Source organism: Cebidichthys violaceus, unplaced genomic scaffold (assembly GCF_023349555.1).
Source record: "Cebidichthys violaceus isolate CVI_PGR_0920_01 unplaced genomic scaffold, fCebVio1.0.p SCAF_14, whole genome shotgun sequence".
NCBI classification, from domain to species: Eukaryota; Metazoa; Chordata; class Actinopteri; order Perciformes; family Stichaeidae; genus Cebidichthys; species Cebidichthys violaceus.
The window spans coordinates 13,179,645-13,205,385 of NW_027176307.1; the positions used below are offsets into that span (position 1 = coordinate 13,179,645).

Genomic DNA, 25,741 nt, shown 5'->3' on the forward strand with positions numbered 1-25,741 from the left:
CACAAATATATATATATATAATACACAGCCTGTTTCTGTCAATGAACATTATGTTGGGACTCTTACTGCTAAATTACAGGCTGTGTATTGATGAACCACAATAACAAGTTCAAACTACCAACTACTTCGCCTCTTTGAAGTTAATTAGGCATTATTTAGATCTTTGCCCCAGCATACCAATGTGTTGGCTTAGTGTGTAATGAATAATCCATAGAATTGCAACAGAACCAGAGGACCATTTCAAGACAAATCAGAATTTAATTCAGTCAATTAGTTTATTCAAGCTGTGAACTACAACTACCGTGATCTCTTAAATTTTCAACCACAAATAGTCTAGGTAAAATTTGATGTTGCTCATATCATTTTAATGAAAATTAAATATATATTTAATGAATATTTCGTCATAATGGTTTATAGAGAATGTCAGATGTCAAGTCCATGTCATGTAAAACACAGCAAATGATCAGAATAAAAAAGGATCACTCACAGTACAAAACCCTTGAACTTCTCTATGACATACAGATGCCACATGTTAGTCCCAACACTGGACAGTAGGATACAATACAGAAGAACTACAACCATTATTTCAGATTTAACAGCAGAACAGAGAAACGGTGTGCCTTTGTTCTAATGTAGCATTTGCTCCATTTGTATGTTCTTTTCAAGTATCTACACAACGCTCTGACAAACAGAACAAGCCACTAAAAAAACCACACTGGATAATGGTGGAAGACATTTGGGGTCATTGCTTCAAAAAGGCAGAATCCCTGACCCTTTAGAGTTCTATTGAAGGTTTAAAGAAACGTGACACCAGAGTATAGTACTGGTCATGAAAATAACAGCTTGATTACATCCATAGTCCACCTGGTCAGGACATCAACAGGAGAAAACGGGTACGAAACACAACAACCCCATAAAGAGACTCACAGTGACATTCATTGCATCAGTCCAGCTCCATCTCCCACGTCTCCAAATGAGGTGAAATTTGTATTTGTTTGTGCAACAACATTGTTAAGGATGGATGAAGTTTAAATAAAAAAAATAAAAATAAAAAAATAAATTAAAAAAAACACCCACTAATAACCCCCAGTGTGAATAGATCTAAAAAAAAAAAAAAAAAAAAAAAAAAAAAAGGACATGTAACCTTTTTTCCCCCCACATTTCCCTCCATGGTCTTCATCTTAAGGCATATGAGACGTCTCTCAAAGTTACGCTGGATGTGCGGTCAGCTTAGCGTCCCATGGTGGGCATGGTCACAGCTGGGCCCGTCAGAGTGGCGTCCTCAGCCTTCCACTGGGAGGTCACAGTCTTGATCTGAGTGTAGAACTGGATGCCCTGGTGGTGAAGAGACAACTGCAGTGTCAACTACCGAAGTTCACAAGTTCGTGTCTTGATACAGAATATTTTTATGATCAGACACGACAAACCGCTTTTTTTTTTTTTTTACCTGCTTGCCGTAGAAGTTGGTGTCTCCTCTGAAGGAGCCTCTGGAGCCAGTGAAGGAGAACATGGGCAGGGGGACGGGGATGGGCACGTTCACGCCAATCTGCACAAATACATAAATACATTAGTGCTGGGAGATATGGCCAAACTATAACAATATATATGTCATTTCATATCACAATATAGCACGTTTTCTGCCAACTCAGGAAATAAATTAATAGTTTATATGACATTAACTACACCGTTTTGTATACTCGTAAATGTAATACTTCTCATTTAATTAAAACGTTAACATTGTATTTATCAGCTTTTACATGATCATTTTAATCAAACCCTTTTCCCACTTATTTTTTAGCAATTCCTACAACTTCACTTTCTTATGCGTCGCTTCAGCTTTTCAGCATCCAGCATTCACAGCCAACTTTCTTCAGAAATAGCTTTTCTAGTTAAGAACATTAGCGGGAAGCTCTCATACAAAAGCCACTTTACTGTTTACTGAGGGAAAACAGTAGGTTTAAAAGGCAGGTGTGACGGATCAATATGTGTTCATCTTGACACGTTTATACTACAGAAACAAAGAGAGGGAGAGACAGACAAATGATTCCTTTAGGCTGAAGGTTGGTCTGCATGAGAAATGTTGTTAAACAGCTTAAACTGCACACAGACAAAGACTCTATTAGCACACACAATTTGGACAACACTTGCAAATTGGCATCTACATATCCCTGCACTACAATAAAACTTACTTTCAGGACTTATTTTAACATGTACTTAATTTGCTTTTTTATTCTATTGTGTATTTTTATTTTGAAATTATTTATTGTTATGCACCAATCACCAAACAAAAACTCCTTGTATGTGCAATAAACCAATTCTAACATAATTTGTATTCATTGGGAGGCGATAACTGACATAATGTGACGATTCCTGACTACAGAGTACAAGACAATTTCTTGAAGAGGATAGGTTCATGTAATTATTTCTCCTGTTCATAATGGCCCTTATAAAATCCCTTCCAAACACGCCTTTAATGGAAGAGATGGGGAGGATTTATTACAGCCAATAAAAACCATTTCAACTCACATTTGCATATACATTTAAAGATTGACTTTAAATATTGTAAACTCATCCTTTAATGGCACAAACGATAAGCGTGAAACAAGGATGAACTGTTCAAATTATGTGAGAAAAATCCAAGCGAGGAGTTTCACTTTCATGAATACTTCATAGCACCATTCCTCTGAGGTTCAAAAAGGTCAAGCTGCTACGATAAATAGTCACACTTCACATGAAGTCTATGTCCGTTTCCCGTCTTTCAAACGGAACACATCAGACACAAAACTGTGAACTCAAAGTCTCACACAGGTGACTCACTGAGGCCCAAAATAAGGCGAAAGGTGACCTTTTATTTTGTTGACCGCTCTGTTCAGGGAATAGTGTTCAGATTGACTAACAACCTCCAGTGTCCTTTTATTGAGCCCTTGCAAAAGTGCCTCTCACCTGGCCAACGTCCACCTCATTCGTGTATTTGCGCGCTGTGGCTCCATTGGTGGTGAAGATGGCGGTGCCGTTGCCGTAAGGGTTGTTGTTGATCAAAGAAATGGCTTCGTCAAGACTGTCAGCCTCCAGGACCACAAGCACCGGACCGAAGATCTCCTCTTTGTAACACTTCATGCCCGGCTGGAAAGAACAGCAGAGCGATCACATTAAGACTTTCATCTGCAACAAAAACTCCACAAGGCATCATTAACAGTCCATAATGTGCCAGTATGTACACACTTTATGAGGTTATATCAATGGAGAAGACTGGGAAGAAGCGCATTTAACACAAAGTCTTTAGGCTCCTGTTAAACATGCAAACTCAACTTTTTTTGTATCGTATTAAGACTTTTTAATAACTGAAAAAGGCCAAATCTCACATTAACACTGCTCAGTATGGTGGGTCCTACAAAGTTTCCATTTTCATATCCTTTGACGTTGACGTTTCTCCCGTCCAGCAGTATCTCGGCACCCTCATCCACTCCACTCTGGATCAAAAACTCCACCCTGGCCTTGGCTTCAGGGGAGATCAGAGGACCCACATCTGCCCCAGGCTGATCACCTTCAGGACACAGACGTACATGTCAAAATGCACCATTAGAAATCAGACAGTATCACGAAACTCTTAATATCAAAATGTTTGACACGGTTAACATTGACGTTACCTGCGTTGACGCGCAGGGATCTGGAGCGCTCCACCAGCTCTGGGAGCCATTCACGAGACTCCCCGACAAAAATAGCAGTGGAGAGAGCCATGCAGCGCTGGCCAGCTGCTCCGAAGGCGGCGCCCACTAGCTGGTTGATGGTGTTCTCTTTGTTGGCATCGGGCATCACCACACCATGGTTCTTGGCACCCTGAAAATGAAAAATGTAGGACACGGCTCTGTAGGGTTCCTCTCCAGTTCAGACCGTAGCACGGAGCTCATCACATATGTTACAAACATCAGTGATTGACAGTTGAGCACCGAGTTCTGCTCCATATCTTTTTGTCTATTACAACTGCAACAGAGTTTAGTAAGTGGGTCATCATGGCAAACAACAACTTCAGCTTCACGACACTGATGATGCCGAATGTAAGAACAGTGTATTTAGTTGGAGGATGTTTAAAACGGGAGTTCTGGTGTACCATGTTGGACTGCACCCTCTTGCCGTTTTTGGATCCCCGCTCGTAGATGTGCTCTCCAGCCGGGTTGGAGCCCACAAAGCTGATGGCTTTGATGGCCGGGTGGTCACAGATGAAGTTCACCGCTGCACAAAAAGATGCAAACGGATAGTGTAAATCCTCCGTTCTTCATCTGTGCTGCTGCTGCACCCGTAAGGCAATACGAGAGCACAAAGGCCTCGAATACAGAGATCCAAACCCTCTTTCCTCAAACACTCATGAATTACTTACAGATATAGGGCTGCACATTTTATGGAAATTCCCCCATCTACATATTGCCATGGGGTATATGATTAGCGTTTGAATCACCCGTGTACTTTTTGCCATTGGTACACACACACACACACACACACACACACACACACACACACACACACACACACACACACACACACACACACACACACACACACACACACACACACACACACACACACACACACACACACACACACACCTTCTGAATGAAGAGGGAGACACACACTCACCTCCATGCTGGCCGTGAATGATGTTGAGTGTGCCGTCTGGTGCGCCGGAGTCCTGGAGCAATTTGGCCAGGAGCATGGTGCACCCTGGGACCCGCTCGGAGGGCTTCATCAGGTAGGTGTTGCCACACACCATGCCGATGGGGAACATCCACAGAGGAATCATGGCGGGGAAGTTAAACGGGGCGATGCCGGCGCACACTCCGATAGGCAGGCGGTAGGTGTAAGTGTCCATGTCCCGGGTGATGGACGGTAACGTCTCCCCCAGCATGAGGGACGTGATGCTGCAGGCATGCTCAACCACCTCTGGGGGGGTGACGATGAAAAGAAACCAATGAACTAGAGCAGCGATGGGAGGCACACAAACTAATGGCTGCATGAATATACGCTATTTAAGACGAGGTCATTTTAATGTCTACATTACAAAGCATTATGCAGTTTGTACTTCAGCCTCTTACTTAAGAATAAAAACTAACTGCTAATTGATTTCTTTTCGCTGCGAGTGAACTCTTGTAGAACTTCAAGCACTGGAGGACATCTCTAATGCTGGCAGCACACCTGCTTATGTAGCCTGTCTTTCAGCTGATAAGTTAAAAAGTTAGCATGCCAGAATAACTCGGGCATCCCGAAACTGGGAGCTGTACCAAGTAGCAAAAAAAATACTCTGGCAGCTCCGTCTTGTAATAACCAAAGATACATCTTCCTTTATTTGCAAGTGTGCATGACTCGTTTCATTCCTCAACAGGGTTCTTGTTGATGCAAGTCTGCCAAAGTGCACCTTAATGAGGGGCACTGCATAATTATCTTTATATAGCATGCAACTAACAGCAGAGCCTCCAGAGTGCTTTACATAAAAACATACTAGGTGGTCACACTTTAACATCACGTCCTAACAATGTGATGCTGCAGCGACACCGTTTCCTTAACCCTTGTTTTTCCTTATAATTGGACAGTGTGGAAGCTTCTTGAAAAGCAGTTTAAGCTTCTATATGTCAACGTGACCAAACCAGAAGCCCTGCTTCATTATTCAATTCAAAGTTTAAAGTTGCGTTTCACAGGAAGTGTCTGGTTACGCGCAAATAATTGACACCCTGCAGCCACTTAGTATCAAACTTTCCTCCAGGCAAAGGGCTGCCAAAGATACAGACTTTTCATCAGGAGATACAGATACTATAGACAACAGTTTCAATGGGGGAATTTGATCTCCGCTATATATTCACCAGCACTCTAATCTAATCAGGATTAACTAAACCTAATAGCACGCTGGCAAGCCGGCGCTTTACTTACGAAGTCCTCTGAATACATCGCCCTCTGCATCGGCGAGAGTTTTGCCCTGCTCCAGGGTGATAATTTTAGACAGTTCTTTCTGAAATATGAAGAGGAAGAAAAAAAAACAAAAAAAAAAAAAACAGCCAAAGATTAATTCCAGACATCCGTGAAGGGAAAAACAAATTATCTAACAATTTCCTTGCTTTCTAAGTTGGTAAATCTTAAAATGGAAACCCGAAAGATGAAAAACAAGCATGCGACACGTTTCCGTACAATGTTGTCCTTGATGAGCTGCTGGTAGCGCAGGAAGACCTGCTGCCTGCTGAGGATGGAGGTCTCGGACCAGGACTGATAGGCTCTGGAGCAGGAGTCCACCGCCGCCAGCATCTCCGACTCGGTAGCTTTGGGAACGCGTCCTACCACCTCGTTAGTGGCCTGAGGAGCAGGAGACAGTCCACACAGACAAGTTGACGGAGAGCAGGAGAAGTCATTACGCCATGTGCATTAAGTCATCAATATTAACAACCCCATGGTTGTTTTCTATCCTTTACAGGTTTGATATTGTATCTGACGTATATGCTATAATCATCCATCACTGCTTTGCACTTGCTTTCTAGAGGCTTATGCGTAACAAGCTTAACTACAGCAAGGCTGGGCTTTATGAAACATGACTGACTCTCTTAGAAATTGGCACTTTATTCCCCCCCCCCCCCAATGTTCATACAGTGAGTTACTACTATAAAGTTGTACTGGGTATTTGCAGCGAGCCTTTAGTAAAGCTCTCGTTACTGCAGGCTGGATATAGTTCATCTATGAATACTTACAGGGTTGTGAATGTCGAGCCATTCGGACGTGTTGGACTCGACAAACTTGCCGTCGATGAACAGCTTGGTGGTGGGCTGGAGGATCACAGAGGCATATGGTTAAATCCCTTCCTGTCTGGTTAAATGACTAACTTCATTAAGGACATCTATCCATCGCCACGACGTATACAGTGACCGTCTAAAGCATTCGTTTGAGATCTCTTTAAATTTAAGTCCTCCTGATCAGGGAGTTCTAATGTAACAGCCATCCCCCAATCCCCTAATAGATTTATTCTAAGCATGTTTTTGAGTATATAAAGTATACGCACTGAAATAATAAAAGAATTAAGTGCATTCAAATAAGTCAGTATGCATACTGCTATTAAAACACTTTTTTGAGCGTGTCGTTGAGCTTCCTTTGTGAAGCTTTGGCAGCGGCTTTCCTAAGTCGGAGTCTAAGTTTAGTGCATGGCACATGCATGTGCTGCATATGTTTGGTGTATGGACTTAGGACATAGGTAATGAGTATGTAACGAGTACAAAGTGCAACGAGACATTTCTACACAGAGTTCAGAATGTTGTCCATTTTACAATAAGTATGTAATACTACTGGGAACTCCTCGTGCTTTAAACATATTTAAATATCCCTTTATGGATTCATGCCTCAACAAAATATGTACTTGCAGGTCTAAGTGGAGCTTCTTTCACTCACAATCCTTTCACTCTGAAACACTTTACACAGATTTTTGCCTAATTATATCATTTCCAGTTAAAAAACTAATTGCCACAACAATCAATATATATATATATATATATATATATATATATATATATATATATATATATATATATATATATATTTTAGTTATTTTGGATTTTTTACTTAGTTAATATTCTTTACTGTTTATTATTTATTTATAATACTGGTTTTTATTATGTCTCTTGTTTGCACTATCCACTCTGCTGCTGTGATCCTGTAAATTTCCCCACTGCGGGACTAATAAAGGATTATCTTATCTTATCTTATAGCTGGACTAATGATGAGTACAATCAACCATTAGCTTATCATTTGAATGTGAATACAATTAATTCAATAAAACAAACTTTGTTTACATTTCTTAAAACACTTTGATATGACGGGGTCAAGTGCCCAAAAAAAAAAAAAAGCATGCACGTGTTAACCTTTTAAAAGTAATGGCATTATGTAACACAATGTGGCACATGGGAAGAACTCTGAGAACCTGTAGAACAACTTGTGCTGAGTACTTAGCATTCATTCACAGGTGAGTTATGAAAGCTGCTCAGTGGGGGCTCTTACCGCTGAGGATGACGAGTAACACATGCGACCCAGCTGGAGAGACACCTGCAATAATCAAGACACAATTAGTCAACTTCAATTCATATTTAACTGAATGTGCAAGGTCTAACGTTAATGAGTAACAGTCAGAGTACTGCTTGACCCCCCGTGTTCACACCATGTCAATATAATATATACAACCTGCCCTTAAAAACGATACTTACCTAACTTAACGTGCGCTCAACTGTTACTTTTACATGTGTGTAAAGAAGTAGGGATGGACTGTGTGCAACGTGTATGTTTGGCTAACGACTTTGTTAGCTAGCAGCTGAGGTTGTTAGCTATCTTGAGTTGCATAAACGTGCAACAAAAGCAACTGTTGTGCAAAACACGAGCGTGCGTTTGTCTTACCTTCTTGTTCACAAGGGACCGGAGGAGAATTGCTGCCATTGTGGTGTGTTGAGTTTCTCTTATCCTGCTCCAAAGCTCCTTCAATCGACCTAAAAAGACACCCAGAGAGCAACTAGAAGTTCAGCTAGCAGAAGTGAAGCAGAGGACAGAGGCGGCGCTGCGCTGCGCTTCAACACAGAGCTACTAGGACGCTGTCGGTGTGGCTGTTATTGTGTAACAGCGGCGCACATGGTTTGTTGATCTGCGAAAGCTGCGCGCGACACCATTTACGGTTTCCGCTCGGTGTGGGCGGGACAAACCTGATTATGACGGCCAATCACTGCGCGGGATTTACCAACCGCCCTACATTGCAAGAAGCTGATTGGCTGTTTACATCAACACAAACTGGAGTCACATTAAAGATTAAAGAAAACAATTTTTTCTTGAAGTTTAACACCAGAGATGTTACCTAGATTCCTTACAGCAATAATTATAAAATTAAAATATTAATATATATTTTGTGACTGGACAGTGAAGGAAACACTTATCAATACCTAGTTGCAGGCAACAGTTTCCATAGTAACATGTCTACAGGCAACATGGAGTTCCTGTGGTGGAGTTGTGAGGATGTTGCACAATGGATTGAGTCTTTAGGATTTCCACAATATAAAGTAGGTTAACATGCATCTGACTGAACAGGTATAACGTTAACGTTACAGGACATGTGTCTGCTTTCATACGATACTATTATGTTTTTTCAAAGCTCTAATTATTCATTTCTCTCGTAGGCATGTTTCACGGACAACTTCATCACTGGAAGAAAGCTCATTTATGTAAATTGCGTCTACTTGCCAAGACTTGGAATCACAGATTTTGAAGACATGAAGGTATTATTATTATTATTTAGTCTAACCTTCAGGGGAGATTGATGTTATTATGGAGACAGACTTGTTTACATATCAAAGCAGGAGGCTCACGCAATCTTCAAGGCAGTTTCAACACCAAGATACACACCAAGATAATGATAGCACTGTGAAAACTACTGCACTGTAGGCCCACATAACCCACTCTTATCATCTTGTGCTGAAAAAAAAAGATGAATTTGTCTTAATTGATTCAGATTTTGATTATGTGATTAATCGTTTAAATAGCCTAACTCACACCAAACATTTGCTGTACATCACTTTGGGGCTCAGCAACGTGTGGCATGGGTATTTTTTGCTTGATTTGCTTATTCACATGGTAAAGTCAAAGATTATTTAAAAAGAAAAACATTAAAAAGATTAACCTTTAGGAGAAATAATTGTTGCCACGTCAGATGTATTCAAATTTCTCTCCAGTAAGCTCTAAGTGGACCGTAAACGTTGTAAACTGGTGTCTAGTCTGTGCCAACCCAGTTTTACACCCCATTTGGCACTTTAACACTCTTTCTTTGAACACTATGACATCAATTAAAGTGTTGAAACCAAGCGTCTCTGCCAGCAGACATCCCAGATCAGCTGTATCACATATGTGCTGCTTACAGTTAAAGCAACTGTTTTTCATATCCATCCCTGAGGTCAGAACTAAATTGGCTAAAAGCCAGTTTATGTATTCAGCTCTGCTTTACTGTACAAGCATCAAACCAGAAAGAAAAGAAGAACTTGTCTCTCTTAGTGAGTGTAAACTGATAATGAAGTAACTGGAGACAGACAGACTTTGTCAGGATTGTCTTTGCTCTATTTAGTCGAGATTTACTTAGCCCAGAAGTCCTTTGATGCGTTTGTTTTTGGGAGTGTAAACTTGAAACCTTTCCTCCCATGATGCCACAATCTTACTGAGATCTCCTCAAAAGACTCGACACTCTCCCTCTCAGTGGGAGTACCTTATTAAGTGAAGGTGAGATACTGTGTAAACACACACTTTATCAAAGGACTCAACCCTGCTGTGTGCCCCCGCAGGTCATCTCTGCCGGTGTGCGTGAGCTGCTCGGGATCACAGAGACCCCGTGGAGTCGCAGCATCGCTGACCCTCCGCGGGACGGCACGGGCCTGTTCTTGGAAAAAAAGAGCCGGACAGGTGAACGGGCGGACGGCCTCGCCTACCAGCGCTTCCTGGATGACATGCGTCAGTGACAGAGAAAGAGAGAGCCTGACATGAATCACAACAGTAAAGGAGTGTAGCAAAACCCAAAAGCATGTCAGTGTCATTTCATATCACCAACTGTCTGCTCAGGATGACTTGGATGAGTCACAGGAGGCCACATGCAGGCCTTGACATTAACACTTCCCACCAGCAAAATGCTTGTATGTTGCTGTTGTTATTCTAGGTTTCTTGTGCAGGTGTAGCCAACATGAGTGCAGCATTATTTCATACATAAATATTTGTGCACGCACGGCACAGTATGAAAAAACTGTTTCAATAGCTCTACCCGTTTCAATTTAGGATAACCATAAACCACTTAGGATATTTCTATTGATCTCAAGTGGATATGTTGAAACTGGATGGAGCTATTGATCTGAAGTAGAGATCCTCAGGGTAATTCTGTGGATGACAACAAGCACCTATTTCACAGTGCCAGGAGGCCCCAGGAGCAGTGGCGTTCTCTGGAATAAAAAACAACAACAAAACACAGAGTCTGAGAGTCCAAGTCTCCTGCTCCACTGTACTGTAATAGACTTATGCTGCACATATGAGCTCATTTGCCAACTTGCATAAAAGGCCAAAGGATCATTGCATCAGATAGTGATGGGTTGAGTGCCAAGAAGACCCACAGGGAGCCAGGGCTTTCAGTTTCAGCCAACACAACACCTGCTTGCCAATAATCTATGTAATACATGCAGGACTGTTAAACTATATGCTGCTATATTTGGCTTTACAGATGTTGGCCTGCTGTTCACCTCAGGTTTTACCTAAAGGAGTGGATGGATTTTCAATAACAGTCTTGTTTAGGCTTACTCTGGTTATCCTGTGTGTTTGAATTTAAAAACCTCTGTGCTTCTTTTTGTTATTTATTTATTTGTTATAACATTCTTAGAGAATATTATAAACCTACTGCGTTTCGTGCATGTATAGTTCAATCTACATGAATAAATTATGATGCCTGCCTGTGAGAGATAGGCTGGGAGGCACTGCATCTGTCTATGCACACAAATGGTCTCTGTGCAGCTCGGAGCGCGCTGATTACCATTCCGAGCACAGCACCTCTGGTCAGAAATGGAGCCGGGTCGGTGGTTGACAGTATAGTCCGGGGGCAGAAGGAGGAGGGGGGGTTTTGGGGGGGGGGCGCGCATATTATGGCAGCAACCCTTCAGTCAATCTGGATTAACTCGCACTGAGCCCTGCGTCGCCAGCAAAAGCCCGTGAAAGCGATACGAACATCTGGCTGGATTCCGCACGGCACCAGTCACTCACAGCGCTGTAGATATTAAACAGCCTGTCGCTACAAAAGGCGTTTTCTCTTCTGGAGGTGCATATACAGGCGGATGCGCAGTAGAGGAGAATCCCCCCCTGCACAGCTGCAGCCTCGCAGCCACACCGGGACCCTTTCGGGTTGCGTTTTCCAGTATTCTTTTTTTTTTTTTTTTTTTTTTTTTCTTCACGAAAGTGGGGAGCCGAGTTACATATCTCCGGTGCGAGCGGATCGGAGAGGAGTCGTCCTTTACATGCTGGTCATGGATTTCTTGAAGGGCATCGCTGGTTTCGCAGGCCGTCACATGTTATAGGCGCCAAGACGCGTGTTTCGGGACACCTGAATTATCTCCGAGAGGCAACCGTCGGTCCCATTTTAGGCGAGCCGCTGTCAGGATGCTCTCAGCCCTCCTGGGAGGAAATAAGCTCAAACACACCCTCCTCTGACTTGGCTTGATGTTTCATCTGCAAGGTAAATTCAATCATTTACAGGCTGAGAATTGTGGACTCTCGAGTCTCAACTCTTTTGGGTAAACTGTCTTTGAAGAGGTGCAGTGTTGACTTGAAGTACTTCTCCCAGGACCCATCTGAAAGGGTTCAGATTCTCCCTTGTGACAGGGGTTGTGGCTGTAACCCACCAGCCCAGGACCTGTACCGCAAGGTCAAAAAAAAATCCCCTCAATTACCTAGAAACGCCGTCAGATATGAATTTTATTTGTAGTGTGCGCTTGGGCTGCATTCTGTGCTGTTTTCTCTCCCCACAGGTGAAACTGAGAATCCTGCCTAATGTGGCCATTATTCAGCCCGCTCTCTGAGGTGCAGGATAAGACTGAATTCAGACGTGAGATGCTTCTTTGTTTTCTTGTGTAGCCTATTTCATCAGCACAGAGGACCCAGTGATCTGCTGCTCTGTGCTGTGGTTAAACCCCTGCTGATATGCAAAGTGCACATCAGCCATTAAGGTGTGATGAAGTCTAAATTAGGCTAAGTAACAAAATTGATAATAGGATGTGAGTGTGTGGGCAGGGGGACGTGTTGCCAGGTGACTGATGAAGACAGGTGAAAATGTGATGATTTTTTTTATTTTTTTCACAAAAGGGTGAGGTATAACTGTCTTCTTATATCGAGTGTTAGTTATCACATATCTTATTATTCATGAGTGCCTGAGGCAACACTGTAACACCAGTACAAATCAGGCCCACGCCTCATTCTGCTGCTTCTATTTGCTCTTGCTGCTATGTTAATGCACTCGGTGATGTAGCTTATGTGCTGCTACCTTTCACTGAGAAGTGATGTGTGGTTCCTTCAGCGGCGAGGCTGTTTCTGCAGACCAGCTCTGCATTCGCTGACCCTAATTTTTACTCGCCACAAAATGCGCCGTTGTTTCTGCTGAAGGAGGGCTTTCATTAAGATCTGAACCACCTGAGGTTATCTGACAGTCACAAACTTGCATGCAACACACACACACACACACACACACACACACACACACACACCATGGTCCACATGTTGTGTATACGGGAAGGTTGCTTTTTTGATTACACAACACAACAAGGAGAGGGAAGATTATGCATTATTTAACCATTTTGTTGCTGTGTGTGGTAGAAAACACAGGATCCTGAGTGTCTTTGAAAGAGGGGAAATGAGTCAATGGATAGAGTGAGCGTGGACTTCACGTTGTTTGTCCTCATGTCCCCACATTTAGACACTAACATGAATGAAAGAGAGGTTAAGATTTTGTTTTTTCTTACACTTGGACTCTACTCTGCACTTGGGAATTGGCCAATTTGACAGTCCACAGATGTGTGGGGCCGTACCGTGGGGAATATTCACTTGACGAGGCCACATTGATATTCAGAGGTGGCGTTCACGGGTTTTTGCATCGCTCTTTCCCGGAAGAAAATCCCAGTTCATAAGCCCCTCACATCAGGGTACGTCACAACGGTGCAAGAATTAAGATCCAAAGTCAGTGATCAGCATTTCAATTTGGCCTCCCGCTGCAACGCAACACAGCATCTAGAACACGAAGAGTGTTTTCTGTGCTGGTTTGTTTATTTTGTTGGACTGATGCTCCGGTGGTGAGATAGCCAGCGTATCAAGGTATCACTGAATTTCCAGCGCGAGTGTGTGAAGGAAAACATTTGGAAATGCAAGGGGGGAGTTGTAAATGCTGATGAACAGCACTTCTATTGATGCAGTTGGGTCTGCTTAGTATGCTATACCCCTGACACACACACACACACACACACACACACACACACACACAAGCTTGTCAGACTGAAAAATAATTTTAACATCAGAGTGTTACATCGAGACATTTAGGTTTTTATTACGCGCAAGATTGGGAAAACGGTAATGATTCAGTCACTCCAAACGTTGAATCCAATACAAAATTAGCTGAGTGCACAGTCTCCCTGCCTCTCATCACCACAGAGTCACAAATGGCACAATGAGTCTGCTCCGGCCTTCAAACAGAACCTCAATTGTCGAGGACTCTTTGTTCGAAATATTATTAGGTGATCTGAAAATGAGCCACTGATTACATCTCACCCAAAACTGACGTTTCCTGTGTTGCCATGGCATCAAGGCTGTCACCCAAGAGCTATCGCGTTCTAACATTGGCAGACTGTGTCGGAAAAGGGTGTCACAGCGCACACCCTCATTCACAAACACAGATGTGTTGGTTAGACGGTCCGAGCATTTACCCGACAAAGTAGAATTTCTACCAGCTCAGACAGAATATGATCCTCTTCAGCTGCTGCAGCAGCTCCATTTGGTCTCATAAAGCGAGCAGGCCGAGGACCTATATATTTCACTGCTTTGTCGATACCATTTTACCATCGTGTTGCAGCATCAGTTTACCTCCTTGACCCAACAGAGCTTATTTCATGTGGTAGCAGACGCCCGGCGGCTTCTCCCAGAGTAACCCAGGTGAGACAATGCCGAGACGCTGCCATGTGCCATGGCGTCGACCCTGCGCCGAGGCACGCCGTGCAGACTTCATCTCGTTAACTTCCCCCTCGCAGGGCTGCTTTCCCTGATTCCCTTCCCAGACGTGGATTGCAGAAGCCTTTCTCACATGAGCTCCAGCATAAGTGAGACCATCTGAGAACATATCCCCCATTACCTCACTGGACGACTGGCATGCAGTATGCTGCATAAGGCTTTTCTTGGCGAATGCGGCCCCAGGGAGACCATAGATATCCTCTGCTACAGTATACTGCTGCTGCTGCTGCTGCTGCTGCACATGAATGTCTGTCTCCATTGCTGGGGGTTGTTGTGTAGTGAGCTACCTCTATTAGGCACAAATCCACCCACCGGTGTGCGTGTGTGGGTGTGAGCTGTCAGTCTGTTCTGTCCTCGGAGGGGGAAAAGACCTGCTCAGAGGTAGTAAACGAATATTTGATTGACTATGAAGGAGATTATGGTTAATGCATCAGTAGATTATCGGTTTTCTTGTTTATTTGTGGCCCTCCCAAGTCGCCTCACCATAATGAACAGCTCAACCTGGAGGATAATGATTTTCTGGGCATGTGACATTTAAAGATGAAGTGCGTGATTGATGAATGCATTGATTGATTATCTAGTTATTTGTTCATGTACCTGATGAGTGCAACCTGTTATGCAAATCTCCTTGGAACAACCATAATTAAATGCAAATTAGGGAGACGGCAACGGACAGTTCCTGCCCCGTCTCGGCAGCGAGGGGCTGTCCTTCTGTCATCACAGAACGAATTTTGTAGGGATTACCATTGCAACCATTCTCTTCACGTTCGGTTGAGTTTTCAGCAGCGAAAAAAAGCAACAAAAAAAAAAAAAAAAAAAGCCCCGTCTCCACAGAGTGAATCAATATCACGTCCTCAGCGTCATTCAGGTCTGGAAGTAGCAGGTCCTCTCCGCCTCATTGCACATCCAGAGGCCGTGCCATTGAGAGTCAGAGCAGAAGCCGGTTGGCACACCAATACGGACACACTTGCGTACACCTCAGCTTACACACACACACACACACACACACACAGATAAATAAAGTAGTTTCCACTTAGGTACCACTACCACATAGCTTTGCAGCCCAGCTTGACGCTGAAGTCATCTGCCATCTTTAAGGAGCGTCTTGACAACATTTAATAGTGACTCTACAGGCCGTTTTTCAGCAGCTCAGATCTCTGCAGCACTGCACCCCAGACTGCAATCCACAAAAACGGGGCTCTTGTGTGACTCAGTGAAGTTGTCCCGTGTAAAAATGGGCCGCGAAAGACATTGATTCATTGCTGCTCGATCAGCAGTATTCATTAAAATGTCACACCGGGTGTGCTCCCTCCAATGATATCATTCCCTCCCTTTGCTATTATGGGCCATCTTTAAAGCGACCTCTCTCCTGCCTCCTTTGCAAGGCTGCGATAGATTTTACCCAGCTTACAAATTGCAACTGTTGTCAGAGGACGACACTCACCTCCTCACATCAACAATATGGGGGGGGGGGGGGGGGGGGTCATGGCAAAGATGTCACTCCCACCAATGTTTTCATTACTCTATGATATTTTCCTCATACTCCGACTGTCAAGGTTATTACACCGTGAGTTGTATGTCACAGCTCCGGTGCAACAGAGGCTTTTGAGGCATGTAGGTACTCAGTTGGCATGCTCTTTGCTGAGGCAAGACTTTCACACACACTCTTTAAGGCCCGACGTCTACAATGGAGACATTACCAGTGGACCACAAAAAAAAGCTATAATCATAAATCAGGTGTTCTCCCCTGTAGTTAAAGGTTAGCCTTTGGATTTTTACTACAGTTGTGGGATTGGATCTCTTGTTCCCTGTGTTTGATTGGATTGGTGTTCCTTTCTGTGTGCTGTAATGGGACACCCAGAGGGCTGAATATTGCATGTTCTACTAAAATGACACTAAATTTCAGTTCTAAGAATAATCGCGGCGAATGTCACTCTCGCTCCGGTACATTGTGTAGTGCACCTGCAGAGCTGCCATCTGATCTCTACTGTCTTAGTTTTATGACATGCTATATCCCTGACAAGGTCTCAGGATTCATCAAATGGATCCCTCCTTATCCCCATCTCAGCTGTGTCATAAGTAAGAGTAGCAGCAGAGAGAAAATCAATAGAAAGGCATAGCACATCCTCGCTGAGGCACTGGGCCCAATCATCCCTTCCTATTGGCGATATGATCCTGGGAGATATCAGTCTAATTCTGATGAGGCCTTGGACTGCCAGTCTAGACTTTCATCCTTCTGTCCACAAACATAAAAAGGACCGTCATTATCATATCAAAAAAAAGTATGATCGGGGAAGCAGGGAGCTAAAAAGGAGGGCTGTCAGAAGAAATATTCAAGATGACTTATTAATGTTTCACTCTCAAGTCTGCAGGTGACTAATTTGTTTCATATCTGATAGCACAGCATTTATTGTTTGTTTAGGCGTCGACTCTCTCTCCTGCTTAGAATTTGGACTCTCTGTAAATCTCAGCTGTGAGCTGGCGATGATGGTGTTTCAAATCTAGCGGAAAAGCTTTAACCTTACACAGCAGTTCGGCAATTCCCCAAATTCCCTTTTTAAAGAGGAAGCTCTCAGTGCAAGTGTGATTATCCAACCGCAGAAATTACAGTTTGATAAAGATGATACAAATAACAATCACAGATTTCCTTAACTCCTTAATGAATAATGCAACCTTCTGTTTCTCTCTTTTTGATTTGATGTGTTTCAGGTGTATTAACCTGACTGAGAAGCCAAATGGAGTATCTCCTGGTCTACATGATAGTCCTCGGCGTGGCTGTGAAGGCCCACAAAGTTCAGGTCTGCCCCAAACGCTGCGTCTGCCAGGTGCTTAACCCCAACCTGGCGACTCTGTGCGACAAAAAGGGGCTTCTCTTTGTGCCTCCGAACATCGACAGGCACACGGTGGAGATGCGCCTCGGGGATAACTTTGTAACCAGCATCAAGCGCAAAGACTTTGCCAACATGACCAAGCTGGTGGACCTGACCCTCTCTCGGAACACCATCGGCTCCATCGCGCCGCTCGCTTTCAAAGACCTGGAGAACCTACGAGCCCTTCACCTCGATAGCAACCGGCTGGCGCGCATCATCAACGACACCTTCAGCGGCATGTCCAAGCTGCACCACCTCATCCTCAACAACAACCAACTCACCCACATCCAGATCGGGGCTTTCAATGATCTGACGGCGCTGGAAGAGCTGGATTTATCCTACAACAACTTGGAAAGTGCGCCATGGGTGGCCATTCAGAGGATGTCCAGCCTCCACACTCTCAATCTGGACCACAACATGCTCAGCTACATCCCAGAGGGCACCTTCTCTGGACTGCAGAAGCTCAAGAGGCTGGACGTGACTTCCAACAAGCTCCAGAAGCTTCCTCCCGACCCAATTTTCCAAAGAGCGGGGGTCCTGGCCACCTCTGGGATAATGGGGCCGATGTCGTTCGCGTTGAGCTTCGGAGGAAACCCGCTGAGGTGTAACTGTGAGCTGCTCTGGCTGCGGAGGTTGCGGAGGGAAGATGATCTGGAGACCTGTGCCTCACCGCAACACCTCGCCGGACGCTATTTCTGGACCGTTTCTGAGGAAGAGTTCCTGTGTGAGCCTCCTCTCATCACCAGGCACTCTCAGGTATAACCCTCAAATTGAGCTGCACAGACACAACACTCCCTACTGTTACACTCTCTGAGCCAGACATTGGTTTCTGCCTCAGTTAAACCGAGGTGGCACTTTATGCTTTCTTTGACTGTCACACCAAATATTAGCTTTGCGAGCCAGGAGAGTCTTACAAGGCTGGTGGGACTCATCTGGGCCGCTCAGCCAACAAAAAATTGTAAAATATATTGGACTTACTTAAAAAATGTAATCAAACTGTGGCCTGTGGAGAGTTTTTAGAGACGTTCTGTAGCAGGATTTTCAGTTACCATTTTAATAAAGCTATTTGCAGGTTTATGATGGATCCGCGGTGAAGCTCTTATTACACAGGGAAAGCTTAGAGTGGTTTAGCCCTTGATTCATGCATACAAACAAAATTATCTGATCAAATCCTTGCCAAACAACTACAGCTATATCATCTCATTTACATTCTGCAGACTTCTTTTGCATAATTGCAGAGGAAATTACATTTGACTTGGACTCCATCACATTCACTGCAGTGTACTGTCACATTGATTATCTTTCCTTCATAAGCATGCTAACTCAATATCTAGACAATGATCAATTGTTGATGATATTTATAGGGAAATAAGCTTTTAAACACAACACCATCAATAAGGGCATTGATTATAATATTGTAAGCAAACTTACAGCACAACAGATAACTGTTTGTCGGTGTTTTTCAGTTTCTGCTGAAGTCCTCCCACTAACTGCTTTTCCTCCTTGTACTTCAGGAGCTGCGAGCCTTGGAGGGTCAGAGTGTGAGTCTGCGCTGTAAGGCCAGGGGCGACCCCGACCCCATTATCCACTGGATCGCCCCTGATGGACGCCTTATGTCCAACTCCTCCAGGGCCGCCGTCCACACAGACGGCACGTTGGACATCCTCATCAGCACCGTCAAGGACTCTGGTCTGTTTGCACCCCTGGGGCTGCGCTTGTGTTGTTGACTGAACAAAATTAGTTGTTTGCTCGTGTCCTCAGAAGGCTGTAGGACTGAAGTATTTGTCTACATCAGGCGATAAAGTTTAGAGTGTGGAAGAGTGCTGGCTTGCACACTGATTGAGGTCACAATGGAATATAAAATGACTTTCTCACATTGTTGGCTAAGTCATCTAGATCTACTTTAATGAAAGGAACTTTCTTGCACCTTTATGTTGTTAGAGTTGTTCCAATACCAATATCAGAAATCCCTCCGATTAAGCCCAAAATGATGGATCGGGTATCGGCGAGTACAACAACAACAACACACGTCACACGCTACCCGATCCTCACATCCCGCCCAATCTGTACCGCACATGTGCAACTCTCAACAGAGATGAGAAGGAAGCGACTCGTTAGCTACCTAAATCATCAGCACCGGTAAATACGATCACTGAGTCCAAAATCGATGATGGAAGCTAACGAGTGTGAGCCATATCGCTGCTTCATCTCATCTCTGTGTAGAGTTGCAAATGTGCCGGCAGCTGCTAGCGGAGAGTGTAATGTTAGCCAGCACTAGCAAAATGTCAGCAATTTTAGCAATATTTACCCTGGAAAATAAAAACCAACAGCAATACCACGACATGTTTTAACACATTGGTATCGGATAGATACACAAGTTCAGATATTGGGTAAAATGGTATCGGAAAACCTCTATGAGGTTAAATCATCACACGGTTAAAATCGCCGACTTATTTGCTTTCTTGCTGAGAGTTAGATATCATGTCTGTCCATTAAATATGAAGCTACAGTGCAGCCAGCCGCCAGTTAGCTTAGCTTAGCGGACTGTAAACAGAGGGAAACAGCTGGCCTGACTCTGTCCAAACACAAACAAAAGCTACCTTCCAGCATCTCTTAAACTCACTAATTAACAAACCATATCATGTTTGTTTAATCTGTACAAAAACACCAGTGTAAAAAACAGCGAGTTGTGATTTCACGGGGGGGTAATGTACCGTACCATTTCATGGCCCGGGAGCACACTCAAAACTCCAGTAAAACCACCATTCGTTGTTTTTACACTTGTTGTCGTCTGGATTCAATAGAAAAGATGTAACATGTTAATTAGTGAGCGTTAGAGGTGCTAGCAGGTTCCTTTTGCACTGAGTCAGGCTAGCTGTTTCACCCAGTCTTTATGCTAAGCTAAGCTAACTGACTGCTGTAGTCTTATATTTACAGATATGAAAATGGTATGTAGCCTCTAAATTCCAATATTTTTCATGTTGTGCGCACAAAATAAAAAAAATCTTTCAGGACTGTGGGTGCTTCGTATAGTTCCTAAAATGCCAAACAATTGTATTTAAATATGATTAGATATGTTTGTATTGCAACTTGAAAGCATGTGTGGCCCTCAATACTAATCTGTATATCACAATAAATATCAGGAAGGACGATAATCGATTCAGTTTGTGTTCCAGGTTCCTTCACCTGCGTGGCCTCCAACCCGGCAGGCGAGGCGCAGCAGACGGTGGATCTGGTCATCGCTAAACTCCCTCATATCACCAACAACACAGTCGCAGAGCAGGAGCCCGACCCCGGCTCATCAGATATCGCCACCGTGACCAAGACGGGCGCAGACGGAGGAGGGTTGCCTCTGGGGAACGCGAAGACGAGCCAGGAGAAGAAAGTAGTGATTGCCGAGGCCACGTCCACCTCGGCCCTGGTCAAGTTTAACTTCCAGAGGAGTATTCCTGGAATACGCATGTTTCAGATCCAATATAACGGCAGCTATGATGATTCGCTGGTTTACAGGTAAACAGCTACACCTGACCTACTGGGTTAATGCAAAGCTTCACTTATTCTTAAATTACTGGCCAAATAACGCTGGTGAAAAGAGTCTGAATTGATGCCAATCAATTTAAGCTGATTTGGAATCCTATCATTACAAATCCTTCACCCTTGTTTTACCTTTATAGTCTGCTTTGATTGCTTAAATCCCTCTAAATATTTAGTCATTGGGAACTGGATTGGCTGTCGACATGATTATTTGTGGAGTCTATTAATCCCATAAGGAAGACAGACTAATGCACTGTATCTGACTCCTTATTATTTGACTCATAATCCCCCCGCCCTTCCCCAGAGTGTATCATTTACTATGTGCAAAACCTTGATAATGCTTAATCAACAAAATCAAAACCGAATGTCAGCACTAAGCCGCGGACTGATAGGAAGATGAAAGCGTCAGCCAGTGTTCTACAAAAAGCATCAGAGGCTTTCGCACATGCCCATCTGAGAAACCGGTGTACGCAGTATTCTTTCATCTCGGCCCTCTCTCCCGCCCTATTTAATGCTAATCATTGTGATGTGACAGGATTCGCCGCACAGACCACTTATTTTTTCCAAAGAAACTCAAAGTCAACTACACATGTGGTGTTTGGCAGTGGCTACTGAATTCAGGAGGTGGCAATCCTGACAAAAAAAAAAAAAAAGAGGCATCCTGCATCCCCAGCGACTAAAAGCAATCTTTTATCAGTAAAGATTCAGGAGGAAAAAATAAATCAAATGTCACGAAAGATTATGCCAAGTCAGATCTTAAATAGGCTCCTGAGAGATAAAGGATTGTCATGTCATTTCATCCCTTCAAAACAACAAGCTGGATAATCTGATTTGCTTCTGTCTCCTTTCATTTAACCTTCCCTAATCTATGTCAGAACTCTCAAAGGTCTTTTTTTTTCTTTTTTTTTCTATAGAATGATACCCCCGACCAGTAAGAGCATCCTGGTAAACAACCTGGCGGCCGGTACGCAGTATGACCTGTGTGTGTTGGCCATCTACGATGACCAGGTGACCTCGCTGACCGCCACCAGGGTGATCGGTTGCATCCACTTCACAACGGAGCCGCAGTACCTGAGATGTCATTTCATGCAGTCCCAGTTTCTTGGCGGCACCATTGTGGTTATCATTGGAGGGATTATCGTGGCCTCAGTGCTCGCCTTTATCATCTTCCTCATTGTGCGCTACCGGGTGTGTAACCAAGGAGATGCAGATAAGGTCAGTTTGGCATCGTTTTGTTCTTTTTTCTGCTCATTATTTCTTTTTGATATAGACTCAGTCTAATAGCATTGCTTTCGTGCTTCTCTCCGGTCATGTCAGGCCCTAGAGATGGGGGATATTCGGTCACTGAGCAGTGATGGGCAGCTACAGGGCTGCGGGATTCCCAAGTCCCTCTCCAAGCAGGTCCTGCGTCCGGAGAAAAATGAAAAGGAGTGCCTCAGAATCACCCTGCCGCCCCCGGAGCCGACCAAGCAGCGTCAGCCGGTCGTTGTAGCCTCCACCAAACCCTCCGTCCCCGACTGCACTGTCTCTACCTCTGCTGCCAGCCACAGCTGGCACCCGGCCTCCCCTGGTGCGCCGAGGCCCAAACGTTCCAGCGCTCCACCAAAACCCTCAGAGGCTCAACGGGCTGAAGCTCAGGTGGACGTCGAGCTCGATAACATGAACCAGAATAACTCGTCGTCAGAGGTTAAAATGACCGCCGCCGCCGCCGTCGCTCTGGCCGTTCCCGGCCAGCCCACCAAGTGGACTGCTGTTCCCAGGGGTCCGCGGCCCCAACAGGCCCCTCGACATTACATGACTGTGCCTGCAGGGGGAGTGAGGGTGAACCGCAGGCACTCCCTCAACGCAGACTCATATAGGGAGCGCTGCTACGTGGCCTACCCCAAACCCGGGGCCAGCCTGCGCTCCAAGCGGAGCCTGTCGATGAGCGGAGAGCTGCCGCAGCTGGAGGACACGACAAACATTCGACGGGCTAGGGACAAGCTCTCCAAGTCTGAGTGGCTTCTGGAGAGCACTTTATGATTTGGAGTTTATGACCTGCGTTCGCTCGTTTTCTTGGGTTGGATTCGTGGGCCGTTGTGGAACACACAGGGATTTTATGCCTTGTTTGGAGCTTTTGTGCTCTCCACTGAGGGACCTGTAAGCTTCTCTCATATATATATATATATATATATATATATATATATATATATATATATACTGTATATACTGTACATATATATATATATATATATATATATATATATATATATAGGGCCGAGGCAGGCATACAGGGTTATGGGAAACGTTTCACATTTGTTTTCTACCTTATAACCAATCAAAGTCGTCTTTATAACGACTTTAGATCAAACTCTGACGGAAGGCACAACAATGTATAAAACAACGTCATGTACAAAAATGTTTAGTTGTGTGAGATGCTGTATATCTCAGTACAACCTTAAGTGTTCATGTGGTATCGAATACAGTAACCTTGACATACTGTATTATAACGAAGAAAGAAACACAGCCTCTGTAGACTTTGAACGCAAATCCTTGTCTCCGGCTCCACAGACAGACGGTGACATGTCTTAATTACCTTTGGAGAGATTACCAATTTGCTTCACATCCCAGAGGTGTTGGAACAGAATGTAGTAGAACGACAGCGCTCCATCTTCTCATGCCGACACCCGCAGACACAGCACAATGCAGTATTTTTGTGGCACAAGTCGACTCAGCCTAATACTGCCCTCCGGTTTGAATCGATACATTTTTATCACATAATTACATAAAGACTCAACTCTGATAGGATTCCTGTCATGGCTGATTTGAGCGACAATTGAACCAACACCAACAGCGTGAAAGGTGCGAGGACGTAATCTGATATTACGCGTGGATGAGATCCAGAGGAATGTTCCATTTCCATATTTTTTACTCACTGACGTTATCATGTCGATGGCAACCATTGTAAATGAACTTGTCGATGTAAGAGAAACGATAATCACAAGTGTGGGGAGGACGTCAGCTCTTGATTTTGCTGTTGTTTCTGTTTGATGTTTACCAGTATAAATAAACCAGTGATAAAAGGGACAAACTCAGACTTTTCTCATTTTCAGCTTGCCTTGTGAACACTTCCCACTGTCAGAATTAGAAAGCAGCCCCCATTTGGTTGTTTGAAAAAACTAAACGATAGATGAATTCCTTTAGTTCAGAAAGCTCAAAAGTAGTACTGAATTTTTGGGGTTTCGGCAGTCTTGCAGCAGCGCAATTCCCCTCTCTCTGCGAGCGGTGGACCTCTGACAGATTCCTGCCCTGAGCCCTTGTGTTTGTTCAAAGAGTGGAGGGAAGCAGAAGATGAAAAGAGGCCATGCTAGTCACCGGGGACGCCTCCCGCCAGAGCTTCTCCGCGCTCGTCTGACAGCGCCGCCGTGCCCTCGGACGGCAGCCACTGCAGAAAAACCACTGCAGGAGAGGTTAAACACAAACCTCCACAGTGGGAGCTCGAACACGACCGATTCTACAGTTACAGTAATGTCTCCCTGACAGCAGAGCCGACATGATATGCACGATCTGCTGGAATACGAGCTCTGATTCACTGTGTATTCTGGTGGTCGGATGCGGCCTGATTGATTTTGATATCCATGCACTGGCATGCCTCTCTCAGCATGTGTCTCAAAGGATACGGCACATTGGGTTGAAACATCGTGCGGGGAGACCTGTTAAGATGATCCGCACATACTGTATGAAAGACATACATTAATTGGCGTCACTCGCACCAGCAGAATTCAAACACGTTTATTCAGTATTTCTTGCTTCATTATGGGCGATTAAAATGCGGAGGAGCTTGGCCTGAACCTTGGTTTGGTCTTTGGCGAGAGCCAGAGGTGTGTGTTAATAATAGATGCATTTCTGGGGAAAGAGAGAGAGAGAGAGAGAGAGAGAGAGAAAGAGAGGGGAGGAGAGGAGGCGAAGCAGAGAGGAGGAGATGGAAGGTTTTGTGAAACAAATACGGTCGACGAGGGTGGGAGGCGGAGAGGTGAGGGTGAGGATGAAGAAATAGAGAGGGAGCGAGAAGTGCAGAGAAGAAAGCGAGACAGCTCAGAGACGGAGAAAGAGAGACGAGAGGAAGGGGGCACAGGGAGCGAGAGAGAATGTAGAGCGAAACAGAACGAGGAGTGCAGGAGACGGAGAAAAGAGCATCCTTTGTAAGCCAGCCGTGCAGCCTCTGGCTCCTCGGTATTCAGTGCACCTTCACAAAGGGGGTGAGAGGAGAAGGAGGGGGAGGAGGAGGAGGAGGCAGCGGCGGCGGGGTGAGTGTGGGTGATAGACCTCGGCTGGAGGTCTGGCAACGAGCAGAGCGGAGTGAGCCCTGTGGCCAGATCCGAACCACGCACTCCCCTTCGCGACGCTGCACGAGCCTGACCCGCTTTCCAAACCCCTATAATGTGTTTCCTGGCCTTTTGTCTGGCCGTCCTCCTCCACTCATCACCATCTGACCCCCTCCTCTCCGGTCTACTGTCTTCTTGCATCATGCTGACTCACTCCTCTGCTCCTGAGAAACAACCCCCCCACTGGCC

At 44.5% G+C, this 25,741-nt stretch overlaps 3 protein-coding genes across 4 annotated transcripts; 2 read left to right on the plus strand and 1 right to left on the minus strand.

The window, feature by feature from the left end:
- Positions 1-238: 238 nt before the first annotated feature.
- On the minus strand, positions 239-8,577 carry LOC137871246 (methylmalonate-semialdehyde/malonate-semialdehyde dehydrogenase [acylating], mitochondrial-like). Its single transcript, XM_068708969.1, has 12 exons — positions 8,410-8,577; positions 8,020-8,064; positions 6,723-6,797; positions 6,172-6,333; positions 5,917-5,995; positions 4,633-4,935; positions 4,109-4,230; positions 3,648-3,837; positions 3,363-3,544; positions 2,944-3,123; positions 1,448-1,546; positions 239-1,335 (listed from the first exon to the last, which is right to left on the minus strand). The coding sequence occupies exons 1-12, from the start codon at positions 8,446-8,448 to the stop codon at positions 1,231-1,233; spliced, it is 1,581 nt and encodes a 526-aa protein (XP_068565070.1). The 5' UTR covers positions 8,449-8,577; the 3' UTR covers positions 239-1,230.
- Positions 8,578-8,987: 410 nt separating this feature from the next.
- Positions 8,988-10,966, plus strand: LOC137871247 (sterile alpha motif domain-containing protein 15-like). The gene is made up of 3 exons (XM_068708971.1): positions 8,988-9,059; positions 9,177-9,275; positions 10,329-10,966. The coding sequence occupies exons 1-3, from the start codon at positions 8,988-8,990 to the stop codon at positions 10,500-10,502; spliced, it is 345 nt and encodes a 114-aa protein (XP_068565072.1). The 3' UTR covers positions 10,503-10,966.
- Positions 10,967-11,673: 707 nt separating this feature from the next.
- On the plus strand, positions 11,674-23,327 carry lrfn5b (leucine rich repeat and fibronectin type III domain containing 5b). Of its 2 annotated transcripts, none has more exons than XM_068708972.1 (6): positions 11,674-12,250; positions 17,494-18,410; positions 19,169-19,343; positions 20,831-21,164; positions 22,103-22,403; positions 22,506-23,327. In XM_068708972.1, the coding sequence occupies exons 2-6, from the start codon at positions 17,520-17,522 to the stop codon at positions 23,208-23,210; spliced, it is 2,406 nt and encodes an 801-aa protein (XP_068565073.1). In that variant the 5' UTR covers positions 11,674-12,250; positions 17,494-17,519; the 3' UTR covers positions 23,211-23,327. The 2 variants fall into 2 exon arrangements, with proteins under 2 accessions (XP_068565073.1, XP_068565074.1); XM_068708973.1 differs by lacking the exon at positions 11,674-12,250 and adding an exon at positions 12,550-12,619.
- Positions 23,328-25,741: the final 2,414 nt, after the last annotated feature.

Bases quoted from the DNA above. Each gene is read 5' to 3' on its own strand.
- LOC137871247 (XM_068708971.1), top strand. From the start codon at position 8,988: ATGGAGTTCCTGTGGTGGAGTTGTGAGGATGTTGCACAATGGATTGAG. The intron at 9,060-9,176 runs GTAGGTTAACAT...TTTCTCTCGTAG, and splicing joins TAGGATTTCCACAATATAAA to GCATGTTTCACGGACAACTT. The intron at 9,276-10,328 runs GTATTATTATTA...GTGCCCCCGCAG, and splicing joins CAGATTTTGAAGACATGAAG to GTCATCTCTGCCGGTGTGCG.
- lrfn5b (XM_068708972.1), top strand. From the start codon at position 17,520: ATGGAGTATCTCCTGGTCTACATGATAGTCCTCGGCGTGGCTGTGAAG. The intron at 19,344-20,830 runs GTCTGTTTGCAC...TTTGTGTTCCAG, and splicing joins CAGCACCGTCAAGGACTCTG to GTTCCTTCACCTGCGTGGCC. The intron at 22,404-22,505 runs GTCAGTTTGGCA...CGGTCATGTCAG, and splicing joins ACCAAGGAGATGCAGATAAG to GCCCTAGAGATGGGGGATAT.
- LOC137871246 (XM_068708969.1), bottom strand. From the start codon at position 8,448: ATGGCAGCAATTCTCCTCCGGTCCCTTGTGAACAAGAAG. The intron at 8,065-8,409 runs GTAAGACAAACG...TGATTATTGCAG, and splicing joins GGTCCCTTGTGAACAAGAAG to GTGTCTCTCCAGCTGGGTCG. The intron at 3,838-4,108 runs GTACACCAGAAC...TTTCATTTTCAG, and splicing joins AGAGGGTGCAGTCCAACATG to GGTGCCAAGAACCATGGTGT.